This window comes from Antennarius striatus, chromosome 4 (assembly GCF_040054535.1).
Source record: "Antennarius striatus isolate MH-2024 chromosome 4, ASM4005453v1, whole genome shotgun sequence".
Classification (NCBI taxonomy): domain Eukaryota; kingdom Metazoa; phylum Chordata; class Actinopteri; order Lophiiformes; family Antennariidae; genus Antennarius; species Antennarius striatus.
This window is the reverse complement of record NC_090779.1, coordinates 21,479,083-21,493,175: the sequence shown is the minus strand read 5'-3', so window position 1 is coordinate 21,493,175 and position 14,093 is coordinate 21,479,083. Positions and strand designations below refer to the sequence as shown.

At 42.5% G+C, this 14,093-nt stretch overlaps 1 protein-coding gene across 3 annotated transcripts in view; it reads left to right on the top strand.

Moving 5' to 3' along the window:
• The window catches only part of LOC137594127 (calcium-dependent secretion activator 2-like), a 92,117-nt gene that overhangs the window by 22,451 nt on the left and 55,573 nt on the right, over nt 1–14,093 (top strand). For all 3 annotated transcript variants that reach the window (XM_068313398.1, XM_068313397.1, XM_068313395.1), the window contains exons 3-6: nt 6,561–6,893; nt 11,772–11,852; nt 11,986–12,219; nt 12,559–12,680. In XM_068313398.1, coding sequence (XP_068169499.1) covers nt 6,561–6,893; nt 11,772–11,852; nt 11,986–12,219; nt 12,559–12,680 — 770 coding nt within the window. The remainder of the gene's footprint in view (nt 1–6,560; nt 6,894–11,771; nt 11,853–11,985; nt 12,220–12,558; nt 12,681–14,093) is intronic.

The window sequence follows — 14,093 nt, the reverse complement described above, 5'->3', positions numbered from 1 at the left end:
CCTACATTAATGTAACAACACAAATGAGAGGACTGTGTTCTTTTTAGCTCCCCCATGAATCCTCTGCCGGCTTTTAATGTCAAAGGATCACTGCATAAAGGTTCAAAATGGAATGGAGGGGGAAATATATTGCTTCACACCAACATGAATAGCCTTGTCTTGCCTTTAAACAAGCCGAAGTGTACCTTCACCACAAAGTCTGTCTGCATTACAATAGAAGTGGGTAAAATTTGAAAATATAACCGTGAAATGCTTTTAAGAAAAGTTTGTAACACCAAAACTTTCCACAACTTAGCCTAGTTCAACAGATGGCTGGCCGAGCTGTTTCACTGCGGCAGCAACAAACCGATACTGTTGGATGGAATTGAAAGCAAAAGCCACAAGTTTGTGTGGAGATCAGATTCACTACCCTCAGCCTCCATCGCAGTCACAGATATTTGCAGCCAACATTAAGCCATTAAGGACGAGTGATTTGGTTACAGAGTCTGATTGTGTCGGTTCCCCAGGTGCCTTAAACCATTGAAGCATGCTGCCTGCAAGACCTCTGAGGATTCTTATAGGAATCCAGCACTCAGATATCGCCAATAAATCCTGTTTAAAAGATGCATCAACCCGGCGCTCGCTGCATGGCTGGCAATAGCGAAGATGTATGATCCTGTGTTGGAGTGTTCCTGGCTCGACTCCCTCATTTCTTCTTGTTCTCTGTGAGCGGTGTCAGAGCTGGTTTATGGTGCTTTCGTGTTCCACCATCATCCTAAACAGATTCTGATTGAAGCACTTCGGCTTGGTACCTGCTGAACAGCTGCAGCTGAAAGACGAGGGCCAGACACATGCAAAAACATGCCAAAATATGCAAGGAGCAATTTAGTGTTGGAAGTAAATGATGAAATTATAGTCAAATCCTTGTTCTGCTGTCGAGACAGTCATGTTATAAGAGAGCAGAGATCAGGTTTAATGCAGCCTTTCATCTGAAACACATCCAGGTATGTTTGAGGTCCTTCAAAGCGCATGCCCTCAGGTCTATGCCCCCCTGTCTGCGGAAGGTTCTGCATGTATTTTTCAGCGTGTGAGTGGGAGGCCTGAGCTGCCTCATACAGCATGTAAGTGGATTTACACCCCTCTTAGGAGGTGACGGGAAACATTTGGAGTGTAAATGCAGGCTTATTCTGTTTCTGTTTGCCTCAAATGAACTTACAGTTCTTGTTATACATGATCATCTAAACGTATCTTCTTCATTCTCTGCTAAAAGAAAGGGGATTTTGAACTGGGAGATACTTGTGGGTGATGTGTCTTCATACATTTTTCATCCATGTGTGCTAGTCTAACAAAAAGATAGATGAAGGAAATTGTTTATTTTTGAAACAGAATTTTTGTCGTGTCTCCAGGATCCCCAATTGAAATCAGATTTCTTTCACATTTATTTCTTTTGAGAGCATTGAAGAGTTCATTTAATCATCAAGTCTTCATCCGCTTAGCCAGATCCAGGTCACAGGTGTACACTGGAGTCTGTCCCAGCTGGGTACACCCTGGATAAGTCACCAGTTTATCTCAGGCCGGGTTGAAGAGTTTAGATCATTAAACTCACCGCCAACAGGGAGCTGCTGGTCACATGCGAGTCAAACCGTTATATCCCGAAGCACAGAGCTGTTTGGCTTCCACCAGGACGTGTTGGCATGCCGACGAGCTGGACCACGATGATGATTTGAACCTGTCATATCAGAGCACTCATCATGTTGTGCATGTGATCGACCTCAGACCTGCATTTTCTTGTTTTCCTGTAAATGGTCTGCAGCTGGTGCTTCTTATTCAGGCTCCTTCAGGCTTTTTATTCCCCGTTGCCGACCAGTGGGAGGTGACAATGAATCAGCACCATCTCTGCTGTGAAGTTGAGTGACCTGGTAGTCTGTCACATTAAAAGGCTGCTGATATTTCCAGCTGTCCACAAATCACAGATCCTCAAAGCACACGGCACCCAAACATCTGTGAGGAAGAGTCCAATGCATTTATATTAAAACAATGTGAATTTTAAATTTCAAAATATTATTATAACATAAAATTCAGCGCTTCTCATTTTTTGCTTTGATTTGGATCCATGACCTCCGTGTCAAAGACGTCATATCACCTGGATAAGGTACTTTTTTTTTTTTTTCGAACTCTCAGCGGTGTTTATGAGGAGGCCAACATGGATTCCATCAAGTCATCATTGGGGAATCTGACAAGAAAACGTCTCGTCACCTGTTAGGATGAAGGAACCCAGATGTCATCGGACCTTCGGAACGTTGCAGCAGTAGCTGCAGGAGCGTATCGCTGCCAACTTTGAGATTATTCTCTGATCTTTATTCCTTCAACATCAGCATCCTGTGAAAAACACATTTACATTCCTCCTTCGTCCTGTTGCATGCTAAGAACTTTGTATCCTAAAGGTAAGTATTTCCACAGGTCACAACTTTTCAAGCTTGTCTTGGTGTCTTTTTGCATGGCTGGCTGATCATTAATGCCAGGGACTGATGATATCTTATTGATCGCTACTTCTATCATGCTGTGATTTCCGCCTGCATGTAATTCAACCACATCGAGACTAATCTGTTCCACTTTAAATTGCAACAGGGATGTGGGGGCATCGACATAAATGATGTCATAGATCATGACGCGATGGCTGCACCTATGCCAGATTATTGCATCTGTGGGTTTTCTCATCTGTTTGTCATGAGGTTCAATCACCAGCGCCATGATGCTGGGCTGCTATACACCCCTCCTCCGCTCCCCCCAATGCCACGATAAAGATGTGCATTTCATAATTGCTTTCATCATTTTGCTGATTTTTACATTTTTATGCACCATTGAACTTGTGCAATTTTCCTGTCAGTGTGCTCACATCTGTCTATGATGGCGGCCCAAATGGAGTGTTCCAGCAGGGATGTCCTTGGACACAAACATTCCAGGGTGTTTTTTGTCCGGCAGAGACACGAATGACAAATAATAGAATTTGAATCTGGATTATACTCAAATTGTAAATCATTCCTGACATTTAAATCTGTTTGTTCTCGTGTCACAGGTTGATCTTCCTCTTCTAACCACAGATTTTCAGACTTTTTGAGTTTCTTTCATCAAAGTTATTTTTCATTTTATTCCACTTTCTGAGAAACAAGATTTTCTAATCAAAGTACTTGAAAGTTATGAGGCTTGTGAAAAATTGGCCCAATAAAGTGCAGAATCCTCGCTCATAATCTGTGTTCTCATTCACGTTTCACATGAGACCAACCTGGCCAACCCGGCGCATATCCAGTCATGCTCATGATGCAGTATGCTAGCAACTTTTTCATTAAATGACTTTCTTTCTGGACCCTGAAACTAAAAGCGTTTTATTGTTCTTGTGCTCTGATTTCCTGCTTCACAAGTCAAATGAGAAACAAAGCAAAGCTCAACCCGGTCACCCTCGTTCAAACGGAAACAGTCCAGGTACTCCTGACCAATCAGACACCGTTAGCCCCGGCTATGCTTTTCATATCCCAACTACGTCATGTTTCATCTGTGACATTTACAGTCTGAATGGAGAAATGGCTCTGGTGTTAAAAAAGATTCTGCTGCCGATGGGTCACGCTCAAAGCTGGTGCTTTGATCAATGACAGTTAGAGCACTAGCTTTGATCTTTGACTCATGCAAGAAGGTCAGGGTAAAATTTTGAATTCAGGGGTGTCGCGGGATGTTGCAGTCGGTGACTGTTTTGTTAATCATGCATTAATCGGTTGCAGAATAAAATAAACTATCAGATCAGTTCAGATGGTTGACGATCTGTTCAAGCCTTGACAAAATGACACACGGCCTGTAAAAAAATTCCACTGTGGGAGTTTGGCTTCGTTTTTCAGGCCTGGAACCTCCATCCTCTTGTGATACGGTCTAGAACTGTCTCTGTACAGTTTCAAAGCTGCTTCTTTGGAACACGAGCATATCGTAACTCAGAAATATGCTCTTCTCCATCATCCATCCCTTTATAAGATGGCAGTATATGATTGTTATTATTATTATTATTATTATTATTATTATTATTATTATCATTAATAATAAAAGAAATAGTCGATCCATTAAATTGGACATTTCATATATTTCCCACCTGGTCTGCAGTCACAGCTTATCTTATCAGTGCTTATCCTTATTATTTCAACTGAATGTTTGCATTTTGTTCTGGTGGTTGGACAGAACATCGTTTGGAGCTCTACGTTTTGTTAAATACGAGTCAGATGACGGGTTTCTCGTCTGTTGTCGGTCGTGTGGTCGTCATCTGGCCTCCAGATTCCCATCACCTGTGTTTCATCTCCTGATTCTCGGACTGGCGCTCCACTGCTATGTAAATAATTCAGTGAAATTTTAAATCCCCAATTAATGGGAGCAGCAGGGGGAGAGGATGTCTCCTGCTGATCGATTCATTAGTAATAATGGCTGACATTTGTGTCACTTGACAAAATGGAGGAGAGACTGAAATATCAAGGAGTCGTCGGAAGGAGGGGTGCTATCTGACTGATGATCCTGAGGGCTTAACAAAGCTAATGGCGTGCTAATTTCCGCCTACAAATGAAACTGTGCCACTGCACCAGCCTCCACGACAAAGTCTACATGGGGGATTTATTTATTTTTAAAGATTTATTCAAAAGATAGTGTCTGGTGAAGGAACTACGCTGTCTTGACTGGAAGAAAGTCTTGAGTCAGGAAGATGTTGTGAACAGAGGGTCGTCTAAGCGATGCTATCGAATAAACACATTTCATTTCGCGTCAGATGAGTTGAACAGAGTAATCACACCGTCTTGAGAAATGATTTGTGCTCTCTAATAAGCCAGTGACAACTTCCCCACCTCTTCATCGCTCAGACAGATCAATGGCGACGTAACGACGAGCTAATTGCAAAAGTGTGATAGTTTTCAGTTTTCGTGAACTCCTGTAGAGTCAGTCCATTAATTGTGTTCAGCTTCAGTTACAAGATTATTGTGTGGCTATAATGAAAATTAGCAAGGAAGAAGAGGAGACTATCTGGAATGAAAGACACTCCAGGAATGGAAAAAGTACTTCTGATCTCTGCTAGAGTCTATTATCCCCGGTTTCCTGGTTCCTTTATCAAGATGATACCACACAGTGTCTCGCTGATCGTCAGCTGGAGTCCATTTAAATTGTATTATTCTGGACATGAAACTGGGTTTCATTTTCCCAAATTAGTTTCAGTCATTAAGTTTAAAGTTCTATTAAGTTAGTTGGTTCAGCCTAGAAGAGCTAGACGTACCAGACAATCACAAAACAGAATTAAAGGCGTAACAAACACAGATATCAACAAGAGGTTTAGCGTTTATTCCCCTTTGAGTCTGCTAGTTGGAATAAATCTGATCATCAGCTCAGTAGATCTTCTTTCCTTTGTCGCCTTTTTAACACTGTCACGATCTGTCTTATCATTTTTAATGTCATCACTTGAACAGTAAGCTTTATAGTCTTGGGCGTCCCGATATTCTCTTCAGCAACAGGAGCTGTTTTAATGTCTTTTGTTCTCCCCGGTTCAGAGCAGTTTGCTCTGAGTGATGCAGAGAGGCATATTAGCTGCTCTTAGCGGGCTCTTCTGCTGGCAGCTACATCTGTCACCTCCCTCTTCATCCACTTAACGTTTGCCCATTTCCATTCATCAACATAAAGAGAATTCTCTCCGCCTCGTCTCTCATCGTCGCCCCCCGTTGATATCAGATATCTCCGTTGATTTCTTTGACTCCAAAACAATTATTTTCTCAACTGTTTCTCCTTAATATCTTCCTTGAGACGCCACACCTTCCGGTGAATTCTGTTCCACCTCGTTACTCCTGCAGCTCCGCGGTGGTTCTTCTCCATCTGCCGATGGGTCACGCTCCGCAGGCCTCACTCTGGTGATGCAGCGTCGTCAACAGACACGAGCCGGTGGTGTGGTTCAGTCAGGTTCTGTTATTTTATGCTTGCTGGCTGTCAGTCACAGACACTTTCAGTTTGTCGGAGGAGTTGCGTGCACGTATCTCGCCATGCATCTTCACAAGAAAATGAAAATAATGGCACACTCTGAGAAGGTACAGGCTGTGCTCGATTTGACTTCACGCTCCGTCCAATCATCCTGCTACGACCTGCTTAAGTGCTTTTGTGCTGTTAAGTTGTCTGAAGTTATATTTGTCATTATTCTGTGTGCTGCTTGTGCTGAAATCAGAATAAAGGTGGCGAGGGCTGTGTGTTCAGCCGTCAACGTGCTGCGCTGGCGTTTCAATGCGAGAGGCAGTGCCTTTTAGCTTGTCAAAGAAAAGTTCAACCAATCTTGGGATTGGGTTCAAGCTGGGATTGTTGTGGGAATCATTTCTAGAGATCAATCTCATTACTGATTATTTTACCACTTACATTTCTGATTCTATAGCCAGAAAAGCACAGCGTCCAGTTTTGCCCGATGTACCAAACTACTTGGTTAGAATAAAAGCTGTGTAGAAACTGATTCTGATTTGAGGTGAGACATTTCTGATAGTTAACTGGTAAATAAATCTGTGCTCAGCTTCCTGTACCTCTGTCCCCTGCAGGGCTTCCTGAGGAGTGAGCGTGTTTTCCGGATGGTGCAGAGCGGCGGCTGCTCAGCCAACGACTTTCGCGAGGTGTTCAAGAAGAACATTGAGCGGAGAGTCCGGAGTCTTCCGGAGATCGACGGCCTGAGCAAAGAAACGGTCCTGAGCTCCTGGATTGCCAAGTACGACGCCATCTACAGGGGCGACGAGGACATGCGGCGTCAGCCCCAACGGGCGCACTTGAGCGCCGTGTCTGAGCTCATCCTCAGCAAGGAGCAGCTGTACGAAATGTTTCAGCAGATCCTGGGAATACGCAAGTTTGAGCACCAGCTGCTGTACAACGCCTGCCAGGTGAGGCGCTAGAGGTCGACAGGTACAAACACTCAAACGGTTGGTTTATCAACATGCTCACACTTTTTAACCCATGGAACAAATCGACTGAGTGAGGAAGTAAATAGTGCTACGGTGTCTCCTGTCCACTAGATGGAGCTCTAAGGAAACCTGTCTGAGAACTACAGTATTTTCTGTATTATAAGGCTCACTGGACTATAAGGCGCACCTTCAATGAATGACCTATTTTAAAACTGTTTTCATGTATAACTGGATTACGATGCGCACTGCCAGTTTTTGAGAAACTTATGAAAATCCTTTTTCATTTAGATAGTAATCAGAATTGTGAGGTGAGCTGCGGTACTTTTCCCCCGTGCGTTACCAATGACATGACCAATATTTCAGAGGTGCGAGCTTCCCCTTTTAGTTTAATGGATTTTAAATGGCTCTATTTCTGGTATTAGGTATGTTGAAAATCAGCTTTAGCATTTTAAATTCCAGCTTTGTTACACAAACTAATTTAAAAGACAGACAGCCTCCCCTGATTTGCCTCAGCATCATGTGATGTTTGTTGATCTCCTCAGTAATTTTACAGGTGAATTGTTGGGATGTGTTTCCATGGGGATGAAGTTCAGAGACTGTTTAACACAGATGGATTTCGACACTCGCCATAACCATTCTTCACACTCATCTTTATCAGTAAATGGTGTTCTATACTCAATGTGTTCCCAAAGATTAAACCGATCCTTTAACTTACGACGAGTCGTCTTCTTCCGTTGACCAGCACCCTTCAGCTGATGGAAACGTTGATGACCTCTGAATCATTTCCTCTCCAGTGATTCACTTTAAATGTACATCAGCAGCATTCAGAAAGGACCTCTCATTGGAGGATTCTTTTTCTCTCTAGACCTTTATATCCATTAAGTACATTTTCCATCTCCTTGTTAAACCTGACATTTATTGCATTGGGTTTTGAAAGTAAATGGAAGTTGGATCAAAAATACTCTAAATTTTTTATTAATCTCAGGGTAAATGTTCTCATTAGGGGCAGAGCAGTAAAAATGTCAGACTTTGAGCACTGTAATTGGACGGCCATCGAGTGTAACCTGAATGAAGAGTCGCCGCACACTCGCTGTTGCTGCATAGCTTCACACACTTTGTTTGCATTGAAACACATAAACCTGGAGCTTCAGTCCCCTTGATGCGTTGTTGCCCAGCAGCCACAATGAGTCGAGTCAATCTTCTCCTTGAAATCTACTTTTTTTTTTAAACCAAAACAAAGTGCAATCAGTGATTTCCTTTGAGCTCCTCTGTTTCATCTCAGCACCATTATTGCCCACAGCGCCGGTGAAACTAGAAGTTAATCCATAATTGATTCAACATCCAAGATTCAGTGCTTTGAGAAATCTAGCCTTGGTTGTTGATATTTAATATATCTCTGAAAAACGTTTTAGGTCATAAAACACAGATACATTTCACCTTGAGACAAATATATTTCCTCTTTAGGTCTCCATTTGTGCGTCATTGATCTGGATCGGTCATACATGAAATGAGAGAAACAGGAATATGATGTAGAATTATGGATAAAACTGATTTGAGGTCCACATGATGTTTGTTGATTTGCTGCATTCTTTAAAAACGTTTGTTTTACAGTACAGGACGGATTAGCCCACTTTGTTTTAACCTATATTTTGCTTTTAATCACTAAGATGCTGAAGCTTTTCTGCGTGAACTATCAGCAGTCGACATTCTGGGAAACAACATCAGATTGAAATAATTCCGGTTTTTTGCACAATGCATATTGAAACACGTCTGCAAACAGCCTCGGCCCTCAGCTGGTAATTCTGGAAGCAACTCAGGTGAACTTTTTTGCTCAACTCCGCTTCGATCCTATTGTTTGCATGAACACATTTAAACACAAAATGTGTCCTCACTGCACGTATGACTGATGAAAATAACTCCCAAAGCCCTGCAGAGGAAGTGCTCTTTTTCAAGCTGCAGCCGTGTTCCTCCCATGGTTTATCCTCCTCTTCTCCTGCTGAGGTTTCCAACTACTGGTATTCTTTCCCATGGATTCGCATGAGAACAGATGTGTGCAGCTTACACAGCAGGGTTGGGCGCGGCAGGGCATTTTCATATTGAGAGATGTTCTGTAAGTTATTACAATTTGCTGTTTTTACATTTCATGCATAAAAAATGTACACTTTACTGACGCCACAGAGAACGAGTTGAGGAGGAGGGAAAACGTGCGCATGTCCAGCAGGTGTTTCTGAAAGTTGTGGATGATGATGAGAGAGGAGAGGAAATCACATCATTCTTCTTAATTTGGTGCAGGTTTTAGAGAACCGTCCATAAGTCCTTACTGTTTTTGAACGCCGCTGTGTAGAGGAAGTCATCATCAGCGAGTGTCCTGCGCTGATTATTTCCTTTAGTCTGGTTCTGAACAGAAATAGCTTCCATTTACAGATTGCTTCATGGCCCATTGAGACATCATCGTCGCCTGTATAACAACCAGTGTGTTTCCGTTGCCAGGACAAATTCTATTATTGTCCTGCTTCATTAGATAGAAAAAAGAAAGGCTGAAGGAAGAGAAGGGTGATAACTGCTCGCTATGTTCTGGACGTCATAAACTAACCCTGAATTTGTCAGTTTAGTTTTCATGAAAAAGAAAGTTATTTGTGAAAGTGAAGAGAGAGTTCTTTTGCTTTTTCTTCTTCTTAGCTGATCAGGTTCAGGCAGCGACACCTGACTGTCGCCCGTGGCAGAAGATGACTTTTTATTTTCTGCTCTTTACAAATGAAACCATTCCTCGTCGCATCAAACAAACACATTTTTATCCTGTCCTGTTCCCTCGTGTGGACCGGTCGCTTGGATCCACTAAGGGATGTGTTTAGATTTTAACCAAAGTGATTATTAATGATGGCTCCTGCGGTTGTTCGGCATCTGAATGTGACCAGTTACACTGAACAACAAACAGAAGTGCAAGATTTTTTCTCCAGAGCTGCAAGAAATTAAAAGAATCGAGTTTATATATTTATGATCTTATGTGTTTTATATTTGACCTGGTGACCTTTTAATAATGGAATCTCTGCTTCATGTGATTCCAGTGGAAGAAATGCGTAAATCATGTTATTAGCAACACAGAAAGTGTATTCTATGAATACATGACCTTTAAATTTCATTAATCACGGACGGGGCGGTCGGATCCTGAGTTCACCCTGTTTGAAGTGTCCTTGAGATGCTGATCACTATTGATCGACTGCGGACGTATTGGTTTCATTTCATCTCCTCAGCTTCTCCATGTTCTGAAGCAACGCGGGGCCGAAGTGTCTCTGACAGATTTCCTCTCGGTCTCTGCTTCTCACACTAAATCTCCATATATGTCTTTCACACAGTTCTTTTCACTCTTCGCTGTAACGACAGGCTGTAATTCCGCCTTTCCTTTCTTATCCTTCATCACTTTGTCAGATGATCGTTCTGTGATCGACTGCGTTTGTCTGATTAGCTTCATTTCTTTTATTCCTCTTCCGTTATTCTATTTTTGAAACAAAAAAAGTTTAATCTCCAATTTTTCATTTCAAAATTACACAGAACTAAAAAAGATATGATTCATTATAAAAGGTCACTGACTGTGCAGAAAATGAGTAAAGAAGTAAACCACACTTCCCAGAGTGCTTTGCTGCATGAACCGTTGTTGCACCTTCTTGTGAATGGTTGTTGCATTGGTTTCATCTTGCCGTCTGGTTTTCAGAAGTTTTCTCATCCTGGATATCAGACTCAATACCTACCCCTCTGGACCAACCCGAGGGAAGGAAGACAATCTTTGGCCAAAGCCAATTTCTTTTTTTTTCTTAATTTTTCTGGTTTAGGGAACATGTTCTTTCCAGTTGACTCCAGTTCTCTCCAGGTCCAGACAGCTCCTCTGTGTGACTGAAGGAAGTTTGAATTCTACCCAAATGAGACGGCTGATTTCTAACTGAAATTAAACGCCTTATCTTTCCTCTCTCTTATCAGCTCTGAAGGTTACACTTGTCTCTTCGGCTTCAGGCCAGTTTCCATCAGAGCCGTTTTATCTCTGATTGTCGTTTTAGACGCCTGCGCTCATCACAGATGAGTGAAATGAGGCGCTGCTTTTTTTTTTTTTGCACACTAAGCACTAAGTTCAGTTTTCACTGAGCTTTTATCTTCCTCGGGTCTGGCCTCTCCAGCAGCAGCGGTTCTGCTCTGGAGAAGACGGGAATTGAAGCAAAGACAGTGAAAATGACTATTCCTATTCACCTTCACCTCCATCGATTCAGTTCCATTCTACTGTTTACATACCATTTCGTTCAGCAGTTTCTGAACTTGTGTCCCGTGTGAACAGAATTCAGAAGCCCAGCTGGTTTTAAACCAACACAAAGTCTTCTCACACTTCACTTCCTCTGCAGCCTGCATGGCTCGCATCAGTCTGCTTTGAGCTGCTTAGAATATTAGTGAAAGGAGTAATAATGGTCAGTAGTACAATTTATTGAAATTTTTATTTGGGCTTTATTTTTTGCTGTTTTGTTTCAGTGTTTTCTTGCAGCCCCATCTGGTGGAGATCAGATGAACTGCAGCTAAAAAGACATTACCTTTCAGAAATGGCAAACCTGATATATTCTTGTTTCCCTGGAGGTCAGGGGTCAGGTTCAGGGTGAAGGTACACCTTCCTCATCAGAATGATGAACCACTGACTTTAGATGTTCACCTGTCAGCTACTGTACTTAAAACCTCCACTGGTGTGTTTTATATCAATGTGTAACCGAGCTTCCTTAAAGTCTTTGTTGTCGTCTCTCCGTCACTTTTTGATTGAAGAACTGATTCGTATCTCTAACCATCTGACGGATGGAACTCCTCTGTTTTTCTCTCTCTCTCTTTCAGCTAGACAACGTGGACGAGCAAGCGGCTCAGATCCGCAGAGAGCTGGACGGAAGGTTGCAGCTCGCCGAGAAGATCTCCAGAGTGAGTGTGACCTCGTTGTGATGTCATAGTGACGTGAAACGTGATCGGGTGTTTAGCTGAGACTGAACTCACGACGTGTGTACTGTAGTTCTGTAAGTGATGGAGTGTCTCTTGCTGAATGTCCGTCCTGCAGGAGAGGAGGTACCCAAAGTTCGTCTCTGCTGATATGGAGCCTCTTTATGTTGAAGAGCTGCGATCGTCGGTCAACCTCCTCATGGCAAACCTGGAGAGTCTGCCGGTGTCCAAAGGAGGTCCGGATTTCAAACAGAAGCTCAAACGCTCCGCCATGAACAATTCCTTCCTGGACATCGGAGACGAGGGCGACGTCCTGTCCAAGTCAGACGTTGTGTTATCCTTCACTTTGGAGGTCAGTTTGTGTTTTCTTGTCACACGTCTGGAGGTTTAGTCATTTTAAGATGTTTTCACCAAGAACTGTTTCTTTTTTTTAAATGTTTTGTAAAAGTCTGAAAAGAAGTTTAAGGTTTGGACGGTGCTCCTCTGTTTGGAGAAATTGCTGCTTTTCTGGTTTATATTTATGAAAGCCAAATATTTCTCAGTTGATTTAATGGTGATCTGTTCTTTTACAGTCTAAATTATTAACATAAATAAAAATAACATGAATAAAATAGAACGCTGTGAGTGTTTCTTCCTCCTGGTTTGTGGTTCAGACAGAAAGCATCATTATAAGACTCTGTCTGTGTTTCAGATTGTGATCATGGAGGTCCAGGGTCTCAAGTCTGTGGCGCCGAACCGGATCGTTTACTGCACCATGGAGGTGGAGGGAGGAGAAAAACTGCAGACGGATCAGGCTGAAGCCTCCAGGCCACAGTGAGAGCTCTTTCAATTCAACTCAATTTAAAAAAAAAACTTTATTTGTCCCCAAGGGGTAATTAAGGACACATAAAGCAGGATTGGTGCACAAAAAAGAAGTGCAAAGAGCAAAGAACAGACTTAATACACTGAAAGCTAACAATGACACTAAAATACACAATAAACAGATATGTGCGATATAAAAAGGTATGTCCAATGGTATAATAAATAAGGGTTTGGGATTCCTGAGAGAATCTAGACCCAATTTTTTTAACTGCTGATGGATTTGAGACAGGTTACTGTTAAATACTTGAACGCCACTGAACCTTGGTTTTACTGTAACTTTGTTTAGTTAGATAGAAAAGGTTAAATTTGTGGAGGAGGTACAGTTGGAGCTTTCTCAATAAAGATCTCCTCAAATGTAACCGGTCTGACTGTGAGGAAGATGTCAGGCCTTTTAGACCAGTACATATCACACTGTTATGATTGTCGGACCGCAGCGATCCGTAGATTAGGGTGCTTTGACACTTCTTTTTTTTTTTTTGTGGTTTTTTGGGAAGGTTTTTTTTCCTTCTGGCCCTCGGGAGTCACCGAACAGCCAATTAGCTCAGCGTCACCTGACAACCTTGTTGGCCACAAAGGATAGTGGGCTGTAAATCCTACTGTGCAGTGACTCATGTAACCTTCACCACGAGTATCCCTTAGCGCTCATCTCATAGCGTTCACCTCGTCTTCAATGAGGCGCACATCAGCTGAAGGGTTTTTGTAATTAATTATAATTACGAACACAACATGATTAGCTGTGCGCGACATTTTCAAATTATTCTGAAGACTCCTGCGGCTTTATTGTTTGACAGCTGTTTAGAGGACTTCATCCCCTCCGTCCGTCCGTCCGCCTGTCCGTCTCTTATGAACATAGTTATCAGGGCTTTGAACCAGAATTTATTGCCAATCGGTTCGTCCTGAACAGACATAGAATTATAACGTTTCGGGTTTTACGTTCCACCCATGAACTGACCCGTTGAGAACAAAAATATGTCGTTCCCGAACTGGTTAATAACAATCCTTATAAATAAAAATAGGTAGGTAGCTTTAGGACTTCTGAATTGGAAATTAAAGCAGTTAGTTAGAGACAATTTACAGCCCTGCTAAAAACTTCTGGCCTCTGATGGCAGCACAAGTTCATCAGTCATGAACTTTGTGACGATCCGTCTCACACTTGTCAAGACGTTTCACTCCGGAACATAGATGGCAGCTGGCAGACGGGTGACGGCGCGGTGATCACTGCGCCGTCACTCATGTTCCAAAGCTGATCTCCGCTGATGCAGGCGGTCACAGCACTTTGTACACGTCTGTGATTAGTGTGTGTGTGTGTGTGTGTGTGTGTGTGTGTGTGTGTGTGTGTGTGTGTGTGTGTGTGTCTGTGTGTGT